Source organism: Camelina sativa, chromosome 16, assembly GCF_030686135.1.
Source record: "Camelina sativa cultivar CO46 ecotype springtype chromosome 16, ASM3068613v1".
Lineage (NCBI taxonomy): Eukaryota > Viridiplantae > Streptophyta > Magnoliopsida > Brassicales > Brassicaceae > Camelina > Camelina sativa.
The window spans coordinates 6676878-6697798 of record NC_141895.1 but is presented as its reverse complement, the minus strand read 5'-3'; the positions used below and the strand labels follow the sequence as shown (position 1 = coordinate 6697798).

Below are 20921 nucleotides of genomic sequence, written 5' to 3'. Positions count from 1 at the left end.
TGAACTGGACCGGCCCATCACAATGACCCTACTCTCCTGTGTATTTGTGTGTAAGAGAAGAAAGTGTGGGAAAGAGACTTTAAGATATTAGATGATGTATGCCAAGCAGTGGAGTTTGAATGAACCCTTTTCTCCCATGTTGGAATGTTATTGTAGGTCCGGTCCGGCTTTGATCAATCCCGCCCGTGGGTTAACCCATTTCATATCATGTTTCTTTTAAATAATGATTTATCAGCGTAAGCTAGCTAACCTAATACAACGATGCCACCACATACGGGTAGTTTAAGTCCATCATGGGTTTGGTAATTATATGATCCTGGCATTATCCTTTGAATATTTTCTAGGTTAACCGCATGTTAGCTTGTGACCCCCTAGCCAAAATCAGGTTTTAAATGGGCTAGACCAAAGTGAGCTGGTCTCTGCCATTCATAATGACCCTACTCTTTTGTGTATGTGTGGGTAAGAGGAGAACGTGTGAGAAAGAGACTTTAAGATATGAAATGATGTGAGGTTGATGAGCGTACAGTGATTGGGATTTGGTTACCCACAGATTTGAATTAGTTTCCTCTAAGAAGACAACTTTTTCAGCGACAGTAACAGTGAGTTCTTGCCAAAAGAAACGAGTAGGAGTCGGTGGATCGTAAAGAAAAAGTACGAGGACCCCGTTTTCTTGGCTTTACTTTGTGCACTATCATTTGACTAATTCACCCACTAATATCATATTTTCCAAATACAAGTTGATCACTTTTGCGTACTCTTAACATTAATGGCAAAATACATAAGCTATTTAGGAGAAATGGTAAAAAAAAAATAGCGTCTAGGAGGAGAAACTTTTTTATGCTCTTACAATGAAATAAACGGAGAAGTTAGTTTGATTCATAATTTTGTGTGTATGAACCTAAACGACAAGAAAGTTCCCATCATTATTTCTTTACAACAAACAAATCAAAATTTTCTTATAATGAAATGATGAAGAAGTTGAGGAGTTGAGTAATTAATTTCTAGTGGGCCTAAATTGGGAATGAAACAACTTGTCTAATCTAATCCAGAACACTTTTTACATTTTTTTAGAGATTTCTTTTATATATTTTAATATCGCAAATTTGTATTTTGCTGTAAAAATCGCATATCTTATATTATATAAATGAACATTTTCACAAGAGATGGATACATGTCAAAATTCTAATTATGGGGTCACAAGATGGTAAGGAATAATTTTTAGATTGTTTGCTTTAAATTATATTTTCGAATTAAATTATATAAAATTCATTGAATTAAACTTATTATAAAATATATGGAAAATTTTATTAAATTATACAAAGTATTTTTTTACACAAAAACACACTACTTTTTTATACATCGAATAATCAAAGTCTGAGCTGTGCTTCCATTTTAAGACACCTCGAAACATGATTTTAATAAAGATATTTACAGTGTTAATCACAGTTTTTAATTTCGTTTAGTTTATTTTCATATTTTTAGTGTATTGAATGCATTAGTTCATTTTGCCAAAAAGAAAAAGAATAAACATATTAATTCATTGAAATAAATTGTAAACATTATTAATACTAAAAAAATATAATAAATGTAATCATACTTCCACTATTACAGACTTACAGTGCATCTTCAGGAATAGTGGAAGTATGATTATTATTATATATTTTTAGTATTAATAATGTTTGACAATTTATTTCAGTGAACTAATATGTTTATTCTTTTTCTTTTTGGCAATTCAATACCCTAAAAATATGCGTTTTAACTTTTAAGGAGAGTATACTGTAAGATCGGGATATTGGAGAGCAGCTCTAGACATAAAAGGCGAAGCCAGGCAGGAAGCAATGAGACAACCGTCACTCAATGGGATAAAAAAGGAAATCTGGAAAATTCAAGGCCTATCCAAAATCAAGATTTTTATGTGGAAGGCTATGACCGGAGCACTTCCAGTGGTACAAAGACTGGCTTCTAGGGGCATGGGGACTGATCTCAGATGTCAAATGTGTGGTATGGAAGGAGAATCCATCAATCACATTCTATTTATCTGTCCTTTGGCTAGACAGGTATGGGCTCTAGCTGGGATACCATGTCCAGAATTGGGGTTTAATGAAAGGGCTTTATACCAAAACATGTTTTATATTCTTGGGTTGGCAAAGAAGGTTTCAGGGGAAGAGAATGTTAACCGAAAAATCCCGTGAATCCTATGGCTGTTATGGAAAAACCGGAATAAATTGGTGTTTGAAGGCGTGGTGTCAGGGATGGAGGTGTTAATGGGAAAAATTACAGAAGATTCCATGCAATGGTATATTTCCCAGCAAGTGGAGCAGGAAGAAGAACAGCAAGGATACAAGCGAGTAAAGACCTCACGAGAGTCTTGGATTCCTCCGGACAGACCTTGGCTAAAATGTAATCTAGCCGTTCTGAGGGATCAGGAAAGGAGAGTTGGAGGGGCGGCATGGGTACTGAGGAATCATGAAGGTACGGTATTGCTTCATAGTCGCAGATCCTTTAGTAATAAGGATTCAAAAGGCGATATGGATTTACAAGGATGGTTGTGGGTTTTGGAGAGTATGAAGAGTCTCAAAATTAACAAAGTCATCTTGGCAGTAGAGGCGAAGGATTTGATGCAAGCAACTTTAAGACCGGAAGCTTGGCCATCTTTTAAATTCCAATCGGAGGTAATATTAGCAAACTTAGCTCAGATTCCTTGTTGGAAGTTATATAAGGAGGAAAGAAGTGCAAACAAGAGGGTGTTTCTAATAGCGCAAAGTGTGACAAGAGAGGATCGAAGACAATCATATATTGCAGCGGGGTTTCCTCAGTGGATGAATCATGTTTTTTCTGAGGAAAGCTTTGTATAACTTAGTATAGCCAGAGCAATCTTATGTCCGTTTGCTGATGATTGCTTTCGATCCTTAGAAGTTCTTTAGCAGTTTTTTGGGATGTAGTATTTTGGGAGTAGGTTTAAAAAGTTAAAATGATGTATTTGACCATGGTTTTTAAATGAAGGTATAATTCAGACGAAAAAAAAACTTTTAAGGACGTTTTGAATATATTAACAAGGCCCACTAACGAAATTGGGTTCCAACGAAACGAGTGTGTGAAAGAAACAGTGTCAATAACAAACTTAAAAGGACAGAGAAGCACGCACCTAAGTCACATTTGTCCGTCCCCATGTGGTTTTCAATAGGGCCATGTGAAGAAGAAGAAGAAGAAGAAAAAACCTTGAAGCAAGACAAAGAAACCTATTTCTTTTCTAACAATACGACGAAAGGTAATTATATAGTTAAGAGTGGTTCTAGTTTTGATGGACTGATAATCCAAAAGAGAAGGCAATCCAAAATTGTTGTTGGATCTTGGATGAATAGAAAAAATTTGGAAAAGGATGTTGGCTTGGCCCAAGTTAATTAGATCTATGTTTATGACTATACACATCTAGAGTTGGCTTTAAAATGTATACGACTACAAATGTGACTGTTTATACTACATATTTATAGCTCTACATATACTTTCGGCATTTACATGTTTGTATTGGATACAATCACTAAAAATTTGCGATATTAAAATATCGGTTTCCGATTGGAAGTTTAATCTTTATAGCGGAAATGAAATTTGACTTATTGATTCTATACAGCACAACATTGATTTGCCATAGATTATCACAATTTTATTTTTTATCATTTCATTCATATGATATCACCACATATCCGTTTTTGAAAGTCAATTATTACATGCATAATTGGTTTTAATATGCTAATAAAGAAATAAAGCATGCACGTAAATCTAACAAGAGACATCTTCATGCACGAGTTTTTATTCCATTTCAGCTTTCCACAAAGAAAGAGAAAGCAAATAAATCGCTTTAACCTTTTCTTAAATTGCAAGTTAATGCTCGCATTTAATCATAATATTTATTTGTTCCTCAAAGAAGATGCAACAATAAAAATTTCTCTGGAACATCTATCCATATATTCGGAAGGGAGATTATTACATGAAAGTCGTCATAATTGTCATATTGATTGTTACGTGAACGTTGCCATAATTGGCAAATTGGTTGAAAATACAATTCATTATTTTGAGACATTGATTAAATTTCAAAATTATAGTTATGGTTGGTAAATTGTTTACATTGAAGTAAAAGAGAGATACGGGTTTAGTTACCCATTTTAAAACTCGTAAAAATTAATACCAAAAAAAATACCACCAAATCTTTCTGCGTCTAATTAAGTCTAACTATACTAATTAAGTCTAACTATACTGACCAGTTTACTATATATGACTAATTCACTTATTTACGGATTTCTCATAATGTATAATATTTTAAAGTTTGTTAGTGCTTATTTTGTAGATTTTTTTCTTCTTGACTGGCTCACCAATTTTAAAGTTTGAACAATTGTTAAGTTCACTCCCTTCTTATTCATCCCTTCCTACTTAAGGAAACAAATTATTGATTAAGGAATCAAATTATGTATACCAATTAAATTTAAAATTATTAGTTCTAAACATTATACTATAGTTTTAAATTATAAAATCTAAACCCAAATCACTTTTTTTATAAATCTAAATTAAAATATAATTTTCTTTAATTATAAAATTTAAACCCTAACCATTATTTTATAAACCCAAACCGACATAATTTTGCTTAAATTTAAAATCTAAACCTAACACTATTTTGTAAACCCAAACCGACATATAATTTCGTTTAATTGTAAAATCGAAACCCTAAACTATAACAAATATTTTGTAAACCCAAACCGACATATAATTTCATTTAATTGTAAAATCTAAACCCTAAGCTCTAACCACTTTTTTGTAAACCCAAACTGATATATAATTTTGTTTAATTGTAAAAACTAAACCCTAACCATTTTTTTGTAAACCTAAACCGACATATGATTTCATTTAATTGTAAAATCTAAACTCTAATCATTATTTTATTAACCTAAACAAACATAATTTCCTTAATAAAAAATCTACAGAACTGGTTTCCTTAACTTGTTTTGTCTTTTTATTTTAATTTTGATTAATTTTATAAATATGATATGACATGACAGTTTGATTGGTTGATTAAGAGGGGTGAATCCAAGAATTTTTCTTAAAGTTTCTAATGTAAAATATTTTAGTTTGTTTGGGTTGTTGAGTTTTTTTTAAAAAACACTAATACAATTAGGGTCTTTTTAAAAAGACCCTAATGTATAATACAATTAGGGGTGGATGCTTCTAAAACTAGACCTGGAAAAGCTTATGATAGAATCCGTTGGGACTTCTTGGAGGATACTCTTGTCGCTGCGGGTTTGTCTGAGGTTTGGATTCGCTGGATCATGACTTGTGTTTCGGGTCCAACAATGAATCTTCTATGGAATGGAGAGAAGACAAAACCGTTTAAACCTCTGTGGGGTCTGAGATAGGGAGACCCACTGTCACCCTTTCTGTTTGTCCTATGCATGGAAAGATTATGTCATCTGATTGATAGGACGGTGGTGAACAAACAATGGAAACCAATTTCTCTATCACGAGGAGGCCCTCAGCTTTCACACATATGTTTCGCTGACGACTTGATTCTGTTTGCTGAAGCGTTAGTAGCTCAAATCCGGGTTCTACGAAGTGTTTTGGAACAGTTTTGTGGTGCCTCTGGACAAAAAGTTAGTTTGGAGAAGTCAAAAAATTTCTTTTCTAACAATGTGTCAAGAGAGTTGGGGAAGCTGATTAGTGAAGAGAGTGGGATTAAGAGCACTAAAGACTTGGGGAAGTATTTGGGAATGCCTGTCCTGCAGAAGCGGTTGAATAAGGAGACCTTTGGAGAAGTTTTAGAGAGGGTCTCGTCGAGGTTGGCAGGGTGGAAAAGCCATACTCTAAGTTTGGCTGGGCGTTTGACACTCACTAAAGCGGTGCTTTCTTCCATTCCAGTTCATTCAATGAGTACGATTATGCTTCCTAAAGCCACTTTGGCTAGTCTAGATAAAATATCTCGCACTTTCCTATGGGGTGGTACGGGAGAACAAAGGAAACAACATTTTGTTTCTTGGAAGAAAGTCTGTATGCCTAAAGGGGATGGGGGTTTAGGTATTAGGGCTTCGAAGGACATGAATAAAGCTCTAATCGCTAAAGTGGGGTGGAGGCTTCTACATGATAAACAGAGTCTCTGGGCGAGAGTCTTAAGAAGTAAGTATAAGGTCGGGGAGGTGAATAATCCTGACTGGCTGAAGGTGAAGTCAAACTGGTCCTCTACATGGAGAAGCATTGGTACATGCCTACGGGAAGTGGTGTGTAAGGGTCAAAGTTGGGTGTTGGGAGATGGTCAACGAGTTAAGTTCTGGACTGACAGATGGTTGTCACATTCACCGCTAGTGGAGTTGGCGACAAGGGATGTACCCGCGGATGCGGTTCATGAGAAAGCTTGTGACTTGTGGAAAGTTGGTGTAGGATGGGACCTTGATAAGATATTACCTTATGTTTCTTCGGATACGCGGTTGGAGTTGGCAGCTTTTGTTCTTGTTAATGATACAGATAATGAGGATCGGATTTCGTGGGGTGAAACAATGGATGGGAGGTTCTTGGTTAAATCCGCATATGCTTTGTTAACCAGAGATATGTCTCCAAGCCCGAATATGGCAGAGTTCTTTAGCAGGATTTGGGGTGTGAAAGTGCCAGAAAGAATAAGAGTTTTCCTCTGGCTTGTTGGGAATCAAGCTATTATGACGAATTTGGAAAGGCATAGGAGACACTTGTGTGAGTCAGCTATTTGTACTGTTTGTAAGGGTGGGATGGAGACTTGTTTACACATTCTCTGCGATTGTCCGACAATCTCGGGTGTATGGGAAAGGTTGGTCCTGGTACGTATGCGCCAAGTTTTCTTTCAAGGGCATCTTCTGGATTGGGTCTATGCTAATCTCTCAGACGGTGTCATACTTGATGGAGTCCCTTGGTCTACACTGTTTGCAGTTGCAGTTTGGTGGGGGTGGAAATGGATATGTGGAAACGTCTTTGGAGTGAGTGGTAAATGCAGGGATCGAGTGAAGTTCATCAAGGACTTTGCTACGGAACTGACAGTTGTGAATGCTAACAGAGAGGACATGGTCTTTCCACGGCCTCGAGTAGAACGTATGATTGGCTGGAGAAGCCCGAGTTCTGGCTGGATGAAGCTCAATACGTATGGTGCGTCAAGAGGGAATCCTGGTCTGGCCACGGCTGGGGGTGTGTTGAGAGATGGTGGTGGTCAATGGTGTGGAGGTTTTGTTTTGAATATAGGTCGATGTTCGGCACCTATGGCGGAGCTATGGGGGGTATATTACGGCTTATACATTGCCTGGGAGAAACAGGTTTTTTGTCTCGAGGTGGAGGTAGATTCAGAGTTGGTGGTGGATTTTCTTAACAAGGGGGTCGGTGACACTCATCCCTTGTCATTCCTGGTACGCTTGTGCTATGGCTTTATGCAGAAGGACTGGTCAGTCCGTGTTACTCATAATTACCGGAAAGCTAATCGTCTCGCAGATGGTTTGGCTAACCATGCTTTTTCATTACCTTTGGGTTTTCTTTTTTTGGAGTCTGTTCCATCTGAGGTTCAGTCGATTTTTAGGGAGGATGAGCTGGGTTTCCGCTATCCACGCCAAGTTCTTGTATAATTTTTAAGTTTGAATAATATTCTGGGAGGTTTCCTCCCGATCCCCTACCAAAAAAAAACACTAATACAAAAATTAATATTTTAAAATCTTACAGTTTTAGAATGAAAGTTCTAGAATTTCAATATTTAGTGTATTAAGCAAAACAATATACTTTGATATAGCTTCACAAAACTATTACTCCGTCTGTAACATTTTAACCGATGTTTAAATTTTCTACACACGAATCAACATATAATTTCTATTTAATTTACTTCTTTTACATAAAATACCATTAAAGTAAAATAAATTCAACTAATAAAAAACATAATGTAAAATAAGATTGGTAAAGAAATATACATATAAATGTTTACATAAAAAGTAGAAACCATCACTTAAAAATGAAACAATTTATTTTTGCTAAAACATCACTTAAAGTAAAACAAAAGGTAGTATAATATAATTCAAAAATCTCTTTTCTTTATATACAACTAATTTAAAAAATCAAATTTTTAATTATGTATCCAGTAAACATAAAAAACAAAAATATTTGTGAATTTTTTTAATTATATATGATTTTTCTCAAAAAGAAAGAAAAAGAGTGAGTAAAATGAAGATAGACAAAAGAACGAAAAAAAAAAGACACGAGCGAATAAAAATCACACAGTGTTTACTGTGTCTTTTTCTCTCTAGTTAACAAAACAAAAAATAGCTCTGTCTGAAAAAATAAGCTTTAACTCTCTTTCTCTCTCTCTTACACTGTTACTGTCGTCTCTCTGTCTCTCCCATTAATCTCCACTGCTCTAAAAAAAACCATTAATTACTAAGCCCATCTCTCTCTCTCTTCTTCATCTTTGAGGAGCTTCTCTGTATTTTTTTTTCTTGTCTCCTCCAGATTGATAGATCTGATTCGTTTCAAGAAATGAGACAGAGAGACTAATGTCGGAATTATCCAATTAGGGTCTTTTTAAAAAGAAACATGGAAGCAAGGATGAAGAAGTATAGCAGAGAAGTGAGTCCAGAGAGAGCAAAAGTATGGACTGAGAAGTCACCAAAGTATCATCAAAAGATTAAGAAAGTCCCAATTGTTTATTATCTCTCCAAGAATCGTCAGCTTGAGCATCCTCACTTCATGGAGATTCTGATGTCTTCTCCTAATGGTTTATACTTAAGAGGTAAATGCTAATTATGCTCTCTTTTTTTGGGGAGATTTTGAAGAATTATGAAGAAGAATCAATTGTGTTTCTTTTTGGGTTTTGCAGATGTTATAGAGAGGCTTAATGTTCTTAGAGGTAGGGGAATGGCTTCAATGTACTCTTGGTCTAGTAAAAGGTATGTAGCTTTCTTGATTTGACTTCATGAAGCAACAAAACAAGAGTTTCAGATTCAATGTTCTTTTGTCTATATATTTAACTCTGCAGAAGCTATAGGAATGGTTTCGTTTGGCATGATTTATCAGAAGATGATTTGATTTTACCAGCTCATGGGAATGAGTATGTTCTTAAAGGTTCTGAGCTGTTTGATGAATCCAATTCAGGTGAAATGAACCTTCTCTTTTTTTGTAATCATTTGTCTTTGTTTTGTTTCAATTGAGAAGCCTTACAAGAACCTATGTTGTGCAGATCAGTTTAGTCCAATTGTGAATACAGCAGGCCAAAACATGAAGCAGATAGTTGTGGAGCCACCATCATCTAGAAGTAATGATGATTCGTCTTCGTCTTCGAGTATGAACAATGGGAAAGGAAATAATAAGCATTGTCAAGAAGATGATGAGCTTTCTCCACCAGCTCTTCGCTCTGTCTCTTCTGGTGTATCCCCTGATTCAAGAGACACAAAGAACTCATCTTCTTGGTGTTTGGCTGAGTACAAAGTGTATAAGACCGAAGGACTCGCAGATGCTTCTACTCAAACCGATGAAACTGTGAGTGGTTGTGGTAAAAAGCCAATAGAGACTTTTAGTAGAGGTGTTTCAACTGATGATGATGGATCATCAGAACCTGAAACCAGCGAAAACAATCTCGCGAGCGAGGCTTCTTGTGCGGCGGGGAAGGAGATGGAGAGTAGGGAAATATCTAGAAACTCTGTCTCGCCGCCTTTTTCCAATAGTGCTTCTTCCTTGGGAGCAAAGACTGATACTTTGGAGTCTCTAATAAGAGCTGATGTTAGTAAGATGAATAGTTTTAGGATTCTTGAACAAGAAGATGTTCGAATGCCCGCTCATTCTAGGCTTAGGGCCTCGAATATGCTGATGCAGTTGATATCTTGTGGTTCAATATCAGTCAAGGATAACAACTTTGGCCTTGTCCCAACTTACAAACCTAAATTTGGCCACTCGAAGTTTCAGTCTCCTTTCTTCTCCTCATCGTTTATGATGGGAGATTTTGATCGTTTGTCGGAAACACCGAGCTTAATGGGATTGAGATTGGAGGAGAAAGAGTATTTTAGTGGGAGTTTGGTCGAGACGAAGCTACAAAAGAAGGATGCAGTGGATTGTAATGCTTCTCTTAAGCGTTCTTCATCTTACAATGGTGACAGGTAGATTTCTAAATCACTAGGAAACAAAGGTCCTGATAGTGTTTGAAATGGATGTTGTGTTATGTTTTTGAGTTAAGACAGTTGTTTAATGTTTCCACAAAAAAAAAAACAACTTCAACGTGTATGCCATTCTTAGAGGTTCTGAAGTTTAGTAAAGTCTGACTTTGTGAATTCTTGAGGACACATCTCATGTGAGTTTTTTTCAGGGCATCCAACCAAATGGGTATAGCAGAGAGCGGGGACTCGAAACCTAGTGGTTCGAAATACAATCTAGGATCAAGAAAGGCTTCTTCTTTATTCAGCAAGCAACAACCGCGGAGTGAGTCAATGAGATCTCCTGTCTCAGAGAAGAAAAGAAACTCATCAGAAGATACTACCAAGAACATTCCATGTCTCACTAAAACACATGAAGTTTGCAGTAAAAGAATAACCGAATCTTCGAGGAATCCTGATTCATTCAGAAAAGACGATGAGAAAGTGATCAAGATCGACGAAAGGTAAAAACATAAACATCTTGAATTCTTGTTCTATGTAATTTGATATGAACATATCAGATTTATCTAAAGCATATATGTTGTATCTTGAACAGGCTTGCTTCAGGAGCTCGTGTTAGAATCGAATCAAAAGTACCTTCAGATTAGCCTTAAACAAGGTTTTGAAATAAATTTGAAAAGTAAAAGACCCTTTTGCTGGTTTGTTTTGTGGCGGCAACTTTCTTCATTTTGATTGTAAATCTGGAAAGGTGATATGAGAAAAAGAGAAAGGGCAAAAAAAGTTTTCAGAAAAAGCCTAAAAAGATGAGAGAGCAATAAATGTTGGTATTGGGAAGAGAAAAGTTGTAAGTAAATTGAGAGAAAGAAGTTTGGTAACAAAAGGCATTAATGTTTTGATGTGATCATGTGAGATGGAGAAGATGGACCGTTACTGATTGATTGGTGTGGTCATTGTTTACTGATTGGTGTGGTCATTGGTAGGTTGGTTTTATTAGTAATTCCATGCCATTTTGGTTATCTGAATATCTGACACATCCCCTTTACTGGTGTTCATGACTTATATCCAGTGTTGTGTTTCTAAAGATGTGCTGATATGTCACAACAAAAATAAAATTTGTTCCATGTCTGCTACACTAGTGAAGTGAAGAAGTTGTCATAGTTTTCTCATATTTGTTGGGTGAATAATATAAAGTAACTAGATTAGGATCCGCCCGATGTGCGGGTTTAGAGTTTTAAATAAAATTAAATTTAACAAAAAATATAAAATAAATATTTTTAGTAAATAAAAACTGTTTATAAAAATAAATTGATACACATAGTTGTCCAATGTGATATTTGGTGTAAAAGGTGCGACTCCGTGGTTGAGACTATTAATCATGTTTTCTTTGAATGTTTTCGCTCTTGTGAAGTTTGGCATTTATCTCCGACTCTTGGTTTCGTCATAGGGTTTTCCATATGAGTCGGTGTACTCGAATTTAGATGTTGTTTTCTGGAGGGGTGCCTCTCAACAGAGTGATCCTGATCAACTTCTTCAATTACCATAATTTTTATGGGCAATCTGGAAGGCCATAAATAAAAAAAGTTTTTCAAGGTTTAGAGATCGAGGCGTATGATATAATTGCTTAGACTTTGAGCGAGACGTTAGCCAGGGAAGAGGCGCTCTCTTTTACGGTGTTCATGTCAGCTCCATCTCCATCTTCGGATGTCCAGGTTTCTTCACCTGGTTTTCAGATTGATGGTTCTTGGAAAGCAACCAATGTGCATTCAAGATTGGGCTGGTGGTGTTGCGTTGGTGAGGAGCGAACCTTGTTGTTGGGGGCCAAATGTCTAAGACGGAGTCCCTCCCCTCTACATTTGGAGTTAGAAGCGTTGTTGTGGGTCATGAAGCGGATATATGCTGCAGAGATCGCTTGTCAACATTTCGAGACTGATTGTGCTGAATTACTCACTATTGTGCAGTCCCTGAAAATTGTTCGTCCTTCTCCAACCTGCTCGATGAGTTTAACTTGCTTGAGTCCTTCCCACTATTCTATATCTCTTGGATCCCGTATGCGTCAAATAAGATGGCAGATTGTCTTGCCCGTGCTTCACATTCTCTTATCTTTGAAGTTTCTTTTGTAAACTCCTTCCCTCTAGCTTGGACAACTAATCGAGAAATTTCTTTTTAATTTATTGTTTGGTCGAAAAAAAAACTAATAGATACACTTTTATTTAAAGAAAATAGTTATAGATGAGTTCAAAGATATTAAAATAAAATTAAATTTAACAAAGAATATATATTTAATTCTTTTTATAAGTAAAAACAATGTATAAAAGTAAAGAGATAAACTTTTAGTTATAGAAAATAATTATTTTTTTTACTATAATACACTAATGTATATCTATTTACAAATCTACTATATACATTACCACTAAAAGTGTATTTGTATATACAAATATATTGTTAGTGTTAAAATATACTCTTTAGTCTTTACTACTACCAATAAATTGTCTTTATGAACATATTAAATAACCTATTATATGTCTCTTCACCTTAAATTTTTATAGTTACAAAAACGCATACGTTAATATTACATATTCCTATCTTATATATTACAATAGCTGTCTTTTTGAATAAATTATTTGATTGGTGAAAAAATATATGAGACGATCTATTTTTTTTTACTTCAACCATCTTTTTCTTTATGTAAAGGTGAGTATTTACATTTTTTTAGAAACAGTAATTAATTGTATATTTTCACAATCATTTTTTTATCTTATATAAAAAGTAATCTTTTTCTTGTAAAATTAGCAACTTAAATTAATTATAAATAAACTATATTATAATTTTGAATTTTATGATATATATATATATATATATTATTTCCCTATAATGATATTTTTAAAGTTGTTTAAATTTTATAATTTTCTTATAATTGCCTTTTAATATTTTTAAAACTGTTAATACTTTTGTTTTACATTAGGAAGTTTACAAAAATTTTCTTTTCTTTAAAATATTTAAAATAAAATTAGATTTTCTTTTCTCTATTTTACTTTTACATAAAACTTTTTTATGGTAGGTTTTGAATTTTTACAGTTTTATTTTTTAAAATTTTAATAAATTTAGAATTGACATGTGTCAACATCTGAATGATATAATTGACACGTGTCACGATCTTGTTAATATGTAACTTTGACATCAAACTTTATATAATATAAGATATATGCTAGTTTTCTAGTTGACATTCATCTAGTCTAGAGACGCAAAAAACAAAAAGAAAAAAGTTGCCAATTTATATGGTTATATATATAATATCATAGAATTATGTAAAAATTGTGCTGGCTTAATACAAGTATCAAAAATATATTTGAAGTGAATATGTGACATAGTCATGAATGGTAAACAAATTAAATTATACATATACTGCAGATATTGTCGTCGTAGTCATGAATGGTAACAAATGAAACATTGTGCTAGCTGAAAATGGAGAAGGTAGGTCATGTCCACTCGCCATTTCTGTTAGGGGTACTCTTAGTTTAAAATTAAAAAATAGTAATAAAGAGCAACAAAAGTTAAGTAACTTTTCTTCTGTAAACAATCTGAGAATCGTTTCTTTTGACACGTGTCAGCCTATTATTAGTTAATTTTTTTCTAATTTTTATTTAAATAAATAATATTAAAACAAAACTAATTAAAATATATTATTTGAGAAATCATGTGGCGTTTCTCGGATGCTGATGGTCTAAGTCAAGGGTTCATGAGTAGTTTTGCTCGGAGGTTTTGATTGTACAAGGATTCACAAGGTCAAAAAACATCACTTAGAATATAGTGAATATATTTTAGAGATTTGTATGGTTGCTAATGTTGATGATTATATTTGTTAGGAAATTACTAGATAGGTTATTACAATCTCTATAATATTTATAATTTTTTTATATTATAATCAATTAATTTGAAGAGATAGTACTTTAGAATCTACTGTGGTAAAAGACATAACTGTAACATTTGAAAAGATTCGAGTTGGGATAATCTATCTAAATTAGGTCAACATTTTAGATGATATCAATTTTGAATTCTATTTGGACACTTTCAAAGAAATAATATCATCAAAGAAATTACAAATGTCTTTTTTGGCACTGGGAATCTTGTTCATGGGGTGTAGTTCATGGGGTGTTGTAGTATCAAATAATTATAATGAAACCATTTATTAAACCAATTTTCATATAAAATAAAATAAGTCAAGTACTATTGATATATATATATTTATTATTATTGGGTATATCTATTGATTAAATTCATAAATCCAGTTGTAGATCTACTAATATTTAGTTTTTGTTTATTGGTGACTTGTTTTTGTCAACTCTGTTTACTATAGATTAAACTGGCATAATAATATTATTATTATTATGTGGACATTGTCCATTCGTTCTGGACCTGATTATGGAAGTTGTGGGATATGTTACTCAAACGTTTAATTTTCCTTATAATTAATCAACAGATAGAAGGAAACTTGAATTGGTTGACCAGTTTTTTGTTTTACATTATATACGTGATAAAATATTAATATCACAACTAAATACATAAAACTAGTTCCTCACCAGCCAAGACTGTATAATAGTTTATAGTATTGTGTTTCGTTACTCGATGTGTTTGGGTTTTTTTTTGTTTAAACATCATTTTGTCTGTTTGTTGAGACAAGAACCCCAAAACCGTGCATTGAACAGGCTTCTTTATATTTTAGTTGCGATTATCCCTAAATGATTAGTGTTTAGTACGTTGGAAATGCTATTAATATTCCATAGATTCAGAGCCGGCTTAGTAACATGAAAAGTATTTTAATAAGATCTTAGTTTTTCGGACAAAAAAAAGACTTCATCATTTTTGGAATATTTTTAGCTAGACCAATATAATAATATGTTAAATCTTTTATACTCTCTAAAGGAAGAAGCTCGATGTTTTATGAAAGATGCCAAGATGGGTTGATTTTGGCTTGGCTCACGTATCCAGTACGAAAATAAATTGTTTTGTCTTGTTTATTTTGTATACAGTAAAACCTCTATAAATTAATAATATTGGAACCAAGATATTTTTTTAATTTATCTATAAATTAATCATTATTATTTTATAGTTCAAATTAATAATTATTAATTTATAGATAGATTTTTAATAATTTACATTTTTAAAATTTTGAATTAAAAAAATTTTAGCAAAATAATATTAGACTTTCGGATTTTGTAAATTTTATGGTAGTGAAATTGAATTTGTAATATATAGAGTAATTCTTTACAATAAATTACAAATACAATAGACAAATTTACTTATACACATAAATACATAAATTCAAATTTATGAATAATAATATCAATTGTTGTATTTTAATAGTCAATCAAACAACCAAAATGTAAATGATGGATATCTAGAAATTAAAAAATTAAAAAAATATAGCTATTTTTTGTCATATTACAGAATATTTTATATCATTATATTTTGAAAATACAACTTAACAACTGTTTTATAGATATGAGCTTTAAAAGAAACATACATTATTCTATCAGCATATATATATATATATTTGTAAATTTATATGATTATTAATTTTTGATATTATTGGGACCATATTTTACATAGGGATTTCGAAAATTTTATCATCTTATTATCTTATCGAATTTTGTTATTTTTACACTGGCCCAACTTAGGACTAGCAAAATTTATTAATTAAGTGTTTATTAATTTATAGAGTATTAATTTATAGAGGTTTTACTGTATTTAACTATTTAGGGTAAAATTGACTTCTTCTTCTTTTTTCTAACAAAACAAAAAAAAATGTATTTTAGGTATGAAAATAACTCAACTAAACCTCAAATTTTATGAGTTAGTTTAGCAATTAACTCCTTAATTTGGATCAAACTAGTTTTTTCCCTATAATTAATGTAATTTAGTTTTAGTGAGATTTACCCGTAATAACTAGATTAACTCCCAAACTACGATTAGAACTAGATTAACCCCCCATTTAAGTAAAAAGACCGAAAAGCCTAAATTATTATTCTGTCTGCAGAAATTAATTTTAAGAATATATTGACTACGATACAAAAGGAAAAAAATCATACTCGATCATATATGAATTCAAACACTTCTTCGTTATTCTGCAACTTTTTTTTTGGGTTCTTTCTCTTTTATCTTTGATTCTTTAAATCGCCGGCAAAGGACAAGATTAATCACAGCTAATTTCCTTCTTTGGGTAATAAGAACCCTAATCGTCGCCGCTACTCTGTTTTGTTGAACTTGAAAACTCCTCTGTCGATTTCACCAAAAACCAATGATTCATAGAAAACCGAGACCGAGTTTGTTGTTCGTCTGATTCGGTAGGTATCTTGTGTTGCATGCTATTTCCGTTCAATTTAGATTTGGGTGGTGGTGGATTTTTGTCTTGTTGATTTATTAGATAAACAGTTAGTTGAATTATCTCGTTTTGTTGCAGATCTTGCTCCTCAATTGCTTCGGTGCTCCTCAAACCAATCGGTGGCTTCAATTTTCAGTGGCTTCAATTTTCATTTTTATGGTAAGAAGTTTATCTAATTTGATGGGCTTTGTTTAGATAAAATAATTTGCCCCCAATTCGAGAGTGAATGATTTGAAAGTTGATTGTTATAGCTACAGATTTATTTCATTGTTTTACCAAAGTGACAGTTTTTTTTCATTCTCTTGTTTGATAATCGGATATGTTTGTTCTTCAGATGGCTAAAATTTTTAGATTGTTTTCTGGGATTAGTGTAATATTTTACAGATGTTTTGTTTGTGATGGGTTTTAAATGTCTTTGAAGCTAATCCTACCATTATATTTGTTGACTCATGATTTAAATTTCAAAATCTTTAGGTATAGCGTCTTCGAGTACAGTCTCCAAATATCCTCCACGCCTCTATGAAGAAGGAAGATCTCCCTTGCAAAACAGGAGCATGAACCACAATTGCTTTTTGTCAAAGATTGGATAATGAAAGAGGGTTTAGGCTTGGATGTGTGGGATAAATTGAAGGAATCATCTCTTGGAGTATTTATTAAGTTAGCTGAAGTGGGATACACATGGTCTGCCGCAAAAGTTCATTATATCCTTACACATCAGCTAGCAGTCAACAATTCTCATGAGGTATGGCCGTTGTTCGATGGTAGACCTATCAGATTTTCCTTAAATGAGTTTGCTGAAATAACAGGATTAAACTGTGATCCAATTGAGCCGTCGGAGAACGTAGATGTTGATCATCATGAATTTTGGAGGGAAATGGAGATTGCAACAACTTCAGATGGTCCAAAGTATACTGAGTTGGAGAAGGTTATGGATTTTAGCACGACATGGTCTGAACCGAAAAGGATGATGGTTGGTAGGCTGATGTTATTATCCGTTACAGTACATGGCATACATCATGGTTCTAGGATCCCTCTTTCCAGTGCTAAAAGGGGTTTTTGATCCAGTTGGCTTTGAAAAACATACTTGGGGTCGAGTGGCTTTTACTTGTCTAGTTAATTCAGTGAAGATTGTTGACTTAGATAAAGACTCTTACACGGTTCAAGGATGTGTGCATGCTTTGTTGATTTGGTTGTATGAAAGTGTTCCTGGCATTGGAGAACTATATGGGCTGAGAAGGTCCACGAGTACTGGCATTCCACTTCTTGATTGGCAATCAACCCGGAAAGGTATCAAGATTGATGAATTCATAAAGAATGAGATGGCTAAACATGGACATGTTAGTTTTGAGATTAATTACTACACCATTTATTTTATAATTTGTCTGTTTTTTTTCGGTTGTGACTAGGAACACTAATATTTTTGTTCTATGATGTGTGTAGGTGCGTGTCAAGCACATGGTTCATGTGTCGGAGGAAAATATGTATCCGAAATGGAGTGACGACGTGGAGAAGGATCCGGTGCTAGAAAACTTGATTACTGATCTTGTCCACAATTGTTTACCTTCAGATGTTTGGAAAGTTGAGAAAACAGTGACCATGAGAAGAAAAAAATGGAAAGCTAAAGAAAATGAGAATGGCGAGAGTCGAAGGAGTGATAAGAAATTGAAAATGAAAGCTGGTTACTCCATTGATGAAGAAGGAGAAAAAGATGTAACCAAGAAGAAAAGTAAAGGCAAGGAACACATGGAGGTTAGTATTTATTCATTAACATTAATCTTAGTTTGATAAGTTATAAACTACATACATATAGTAACAAATAAATCATTGCAGGATGTTGAAGTTGAGAGGAAAAGCTTGTTGGATATTTGGAAGATGATAGAAAAAATGAATGGGTCAATAACCGACTTGGGAAAGAATTTAATCAGTAGGATGGATGCATTAAAAGGTAAATTCGAATCTTTTGTTGAGAAGAGAATGGGTGTGTTAGATGAGAAGCTTAGTGATAGGATTAAAATGGTGGAGGTAGATTTGAAAGGATTGAAAGAAACAAAACTCACTAATGTCCCAATTGATTCGACTTCAAACAACAATGAAGAGGATGAGGTTCATAGTCATCAACTAGTAAGTTTTATTTTGGTATTTAATTTTCATTTGTTTATTTTTTTTCAATATTGTAAAATGATTTTCTAGTACTTAACTTATTCATATTTTGCAGTCTTGGATGGTAGAGATGAAAGAGACATCGAAAGATGAATTTCCAGTCCCTCGAGTGGTGAAGAAGGTTTACACTGTGAGTAATAAAAATAAGAAGACAAAAACAAAAATATCTGCTGATCTTCCTCTGTGTGAGCAGACTTATGTTACTGAAGATCATCAGAAGAACTTAGTGGCTGATGTTTTAAAGAAACTTGGTCGCAAGAATGTTCGGCCAGCTAATGTCAAGGTTGAAAAGGAGAAGGGAAAGAGGCCAGCTGCTGATGGTGATTAACTTGAAGATATTACTGACAAAGTTGTTGCTCTTGATACAAAAATGGCTTATAGTTCAGAAGATACATAGGATGACCCTGAACAACAGTTGGTTAGTAAAAGGATTGATGCAATATTAACCAACCAATGTACCTTGATCTGAAAGCGTTTATTTAACGCTTCTGCAACATGCATTGGCAATACCTTGGGCCCAACTCCACCAACGAAATCCTTATACAACGCTCCTAGAATCTCATGATTTGCTTGTTTGGTACGTGAAGAACGCTCAGTCACTGAACATGTATGTTGTGAAATAAACACATGCACATGGAACTTTGGATAGTCTTTTCCTGTTGTAGCTCTCACCCTCCACTTACAACCTTTTACCCAGCACTTGACAATTAGCAACCTTGAGTTCGATTTATATTTATAGTAATCGAACTTCTCTACTACGGTTAGTATTTGCAATCGTGTCTCCAAATGCTTCTTTGTTTCATAACATTGACCAACAACCGAATTAAGAGAAGACAACTCTAACTTTGCATAATTATCATCTTCCTTTTGTTCTTCAATGAATATACCTGAACTTGTCTTCTTATTTGGTGAAATAGCAGAATCCCATACAAGCTAAAATTTTCATCATCAGAATCTATTCCATCAGAATCATCACAGTAATCAAATCTCATTTCTTCATTGTCGTCAACTTCTGAATCTTCTTTACTGATGTCTCCCACAACAAATTCAGTATCTCCTCAACCAAAAAATTATATACTCTTGCTCTTTTTTTCGATCCACTCCTAACTTTAGCCGTCACTTCAACACAAAGTCGAAGTGTGTCGTTCTTCAATTGCTTTAGAAAACCATGAAACTGTCGAGAATTGGTGATAAATATTGGTGGTGTATCGCTTGGTAACTTTTGTAATAACACCTTCGAAATCTTGTAGCTCAACCCAATATCATATACTTTCTCATCCAAACCGTAATCTTCATACACCAATTGAATACAATCATCCTAACTCATTTGGTTGTTACAGTCTAGAATTCGACCCCCTCTCTTATTATCAACAACAAAGAACCACTTGACTTTATCATAGATCCATTTGCCACAGATTTTTGGAAAAAAATTTGTAAGGTCATTCTAGCAATTTTTATTTTCCTTAAATAAATCTATTAACAAATGACAGATTTTTGGAAAAAAAAACTGCCAGAACATAAAATAAATCTGCCATAATGTGCTACAAAGTGTATGTCAAACGAGAAATTTTAAATTTTGATTAAAAATCTGCTATCTATCGGGAGATTATTTGTAAAATTATTAAAATCTGTTGTAACTTAAAGTTAATCTGTTATCGATAAACGTCAAACTAGTAATTTTTTTTTCTCAAAAAATCTGCCATGTTACAACAGATATTTAGTTTATCAAAAAAAACTGTAACAACTAAAACAAAAAATCGGTCACAAATTATAACAAACTGGTAGAAATAATAACAAGTCTGTTGTGTCGTTAAAAAAAGTCTCCCGTTTGGATAAAAATCAGCCGTAAAAAAAACTGTCACAACTGATTTTTATATGTCTGTCAACCAAAATAAATCTGCCAAAGTAATTCTGCCATATAAAAAAAACCTGTGACAGTTAAATAAATCTGTCACCACATACCACAGATTTTGTAATTTTTCCTCTCCTAATCGCTGGAAAAAATGAAAAAGGTATTAAGGTATTTTTTTTCTTAACAAAGCACTAAAGAGTATTTTAGATATAAAAATAACCCAATTAATCTTTATATTTTAAGAGTTAATTTGGCAATTATTCCCTCAATTTGGGTTAATCTAGTAATTTTCCCTTAGTTTTATATCATTTATATAAGTTACCTCGCAAATAATGATATAAACATTTTATATCGATTGAAAGTTTATTTGCATCAATATTGATTTGTATCCATTGCAAAGAATAATGTT

At 33.4% G+C, this 20921-nt stretch overlaps 3 protein-coding genes and 2 pseudogenes across 4 annotated transcripts; 4 read left to right on the top strand and 1 right to left on the bottom strand.

The window, feature by feature from the left end:
- The first annotated feature begins 2252 nt into the window (after positions 1-2252).
- Positions 2253-2855, top strand: LOC147925196 (uncharacterized). Its single transcript, XM_087492523.1, has one exon. The coding sequence runs from the start codon at positions 2253-2255 to the stop codon at positions 2853-2855; it is 603 nt and encodes a 200-aa protein (XP_087348649.1).
- Positions 2856-8281: 5426 nt separating this feature from the next.
- Positions 8282-11001, top strand: LOC104750088 (protein SOSEKI 3). Its single transcript, XM_010471833.2, has 6 exons — positions 8282-8767; positions 8855-8924; positions 9014-9129; positions 9215-10127; positions 10334-10624; positions 10717-11001. The coding sequence occupies exons 1-6, from the start codon at positions 8572-8574 to the stop codon at positions 10766-10768; spliced, it is 1638 nt and encodes a 545-aa protein (XP_010470135.1). The 5' UTR covers positions 8282-8571; the 3' UTR covers positions 10769-11001.
- A 1000-nt stretch (positions 11002-12001) lies between these two features.
- Positions 12002-17915, top strand: LOC104750087 (uncharacterized; annotated as a pseudogene). Its single transcript, XR_015585009.1, has 4 exons — positions 12002-12091; positions 16503-16659; positions 16975-17837; positions 17907-17915. The product of XR_015585009.1 is annotated as an uncharacterized LOC104750087 (transcript).
- On the top strand, positions 17648-19308 carry LOC104750086 (uncharacterized). The gene is made up of 4 exons (XM_010471832.3): positions 17648-17787; positions 17941-18249; positions 18331-18621; positions 18716-19308. Exons 2-4 carry the CDS (start codon positions 17956-17958, stop codon positions 18986-18988), a joined length of 858 nt encoding a protein of 285 aa, XP_010470134.2. The 5' UTR covers positions 17648-17787; positions 17941-17955; the 3' UTR covers positions 18989-19308.
- LOC147925195 (uncharacterized) lies at positions 19140-20070 on the bottom strand (annotated as a pseudogene).
- Between the last annotated feature and the right edge of the window lie 851 nt (positions 20071-20921).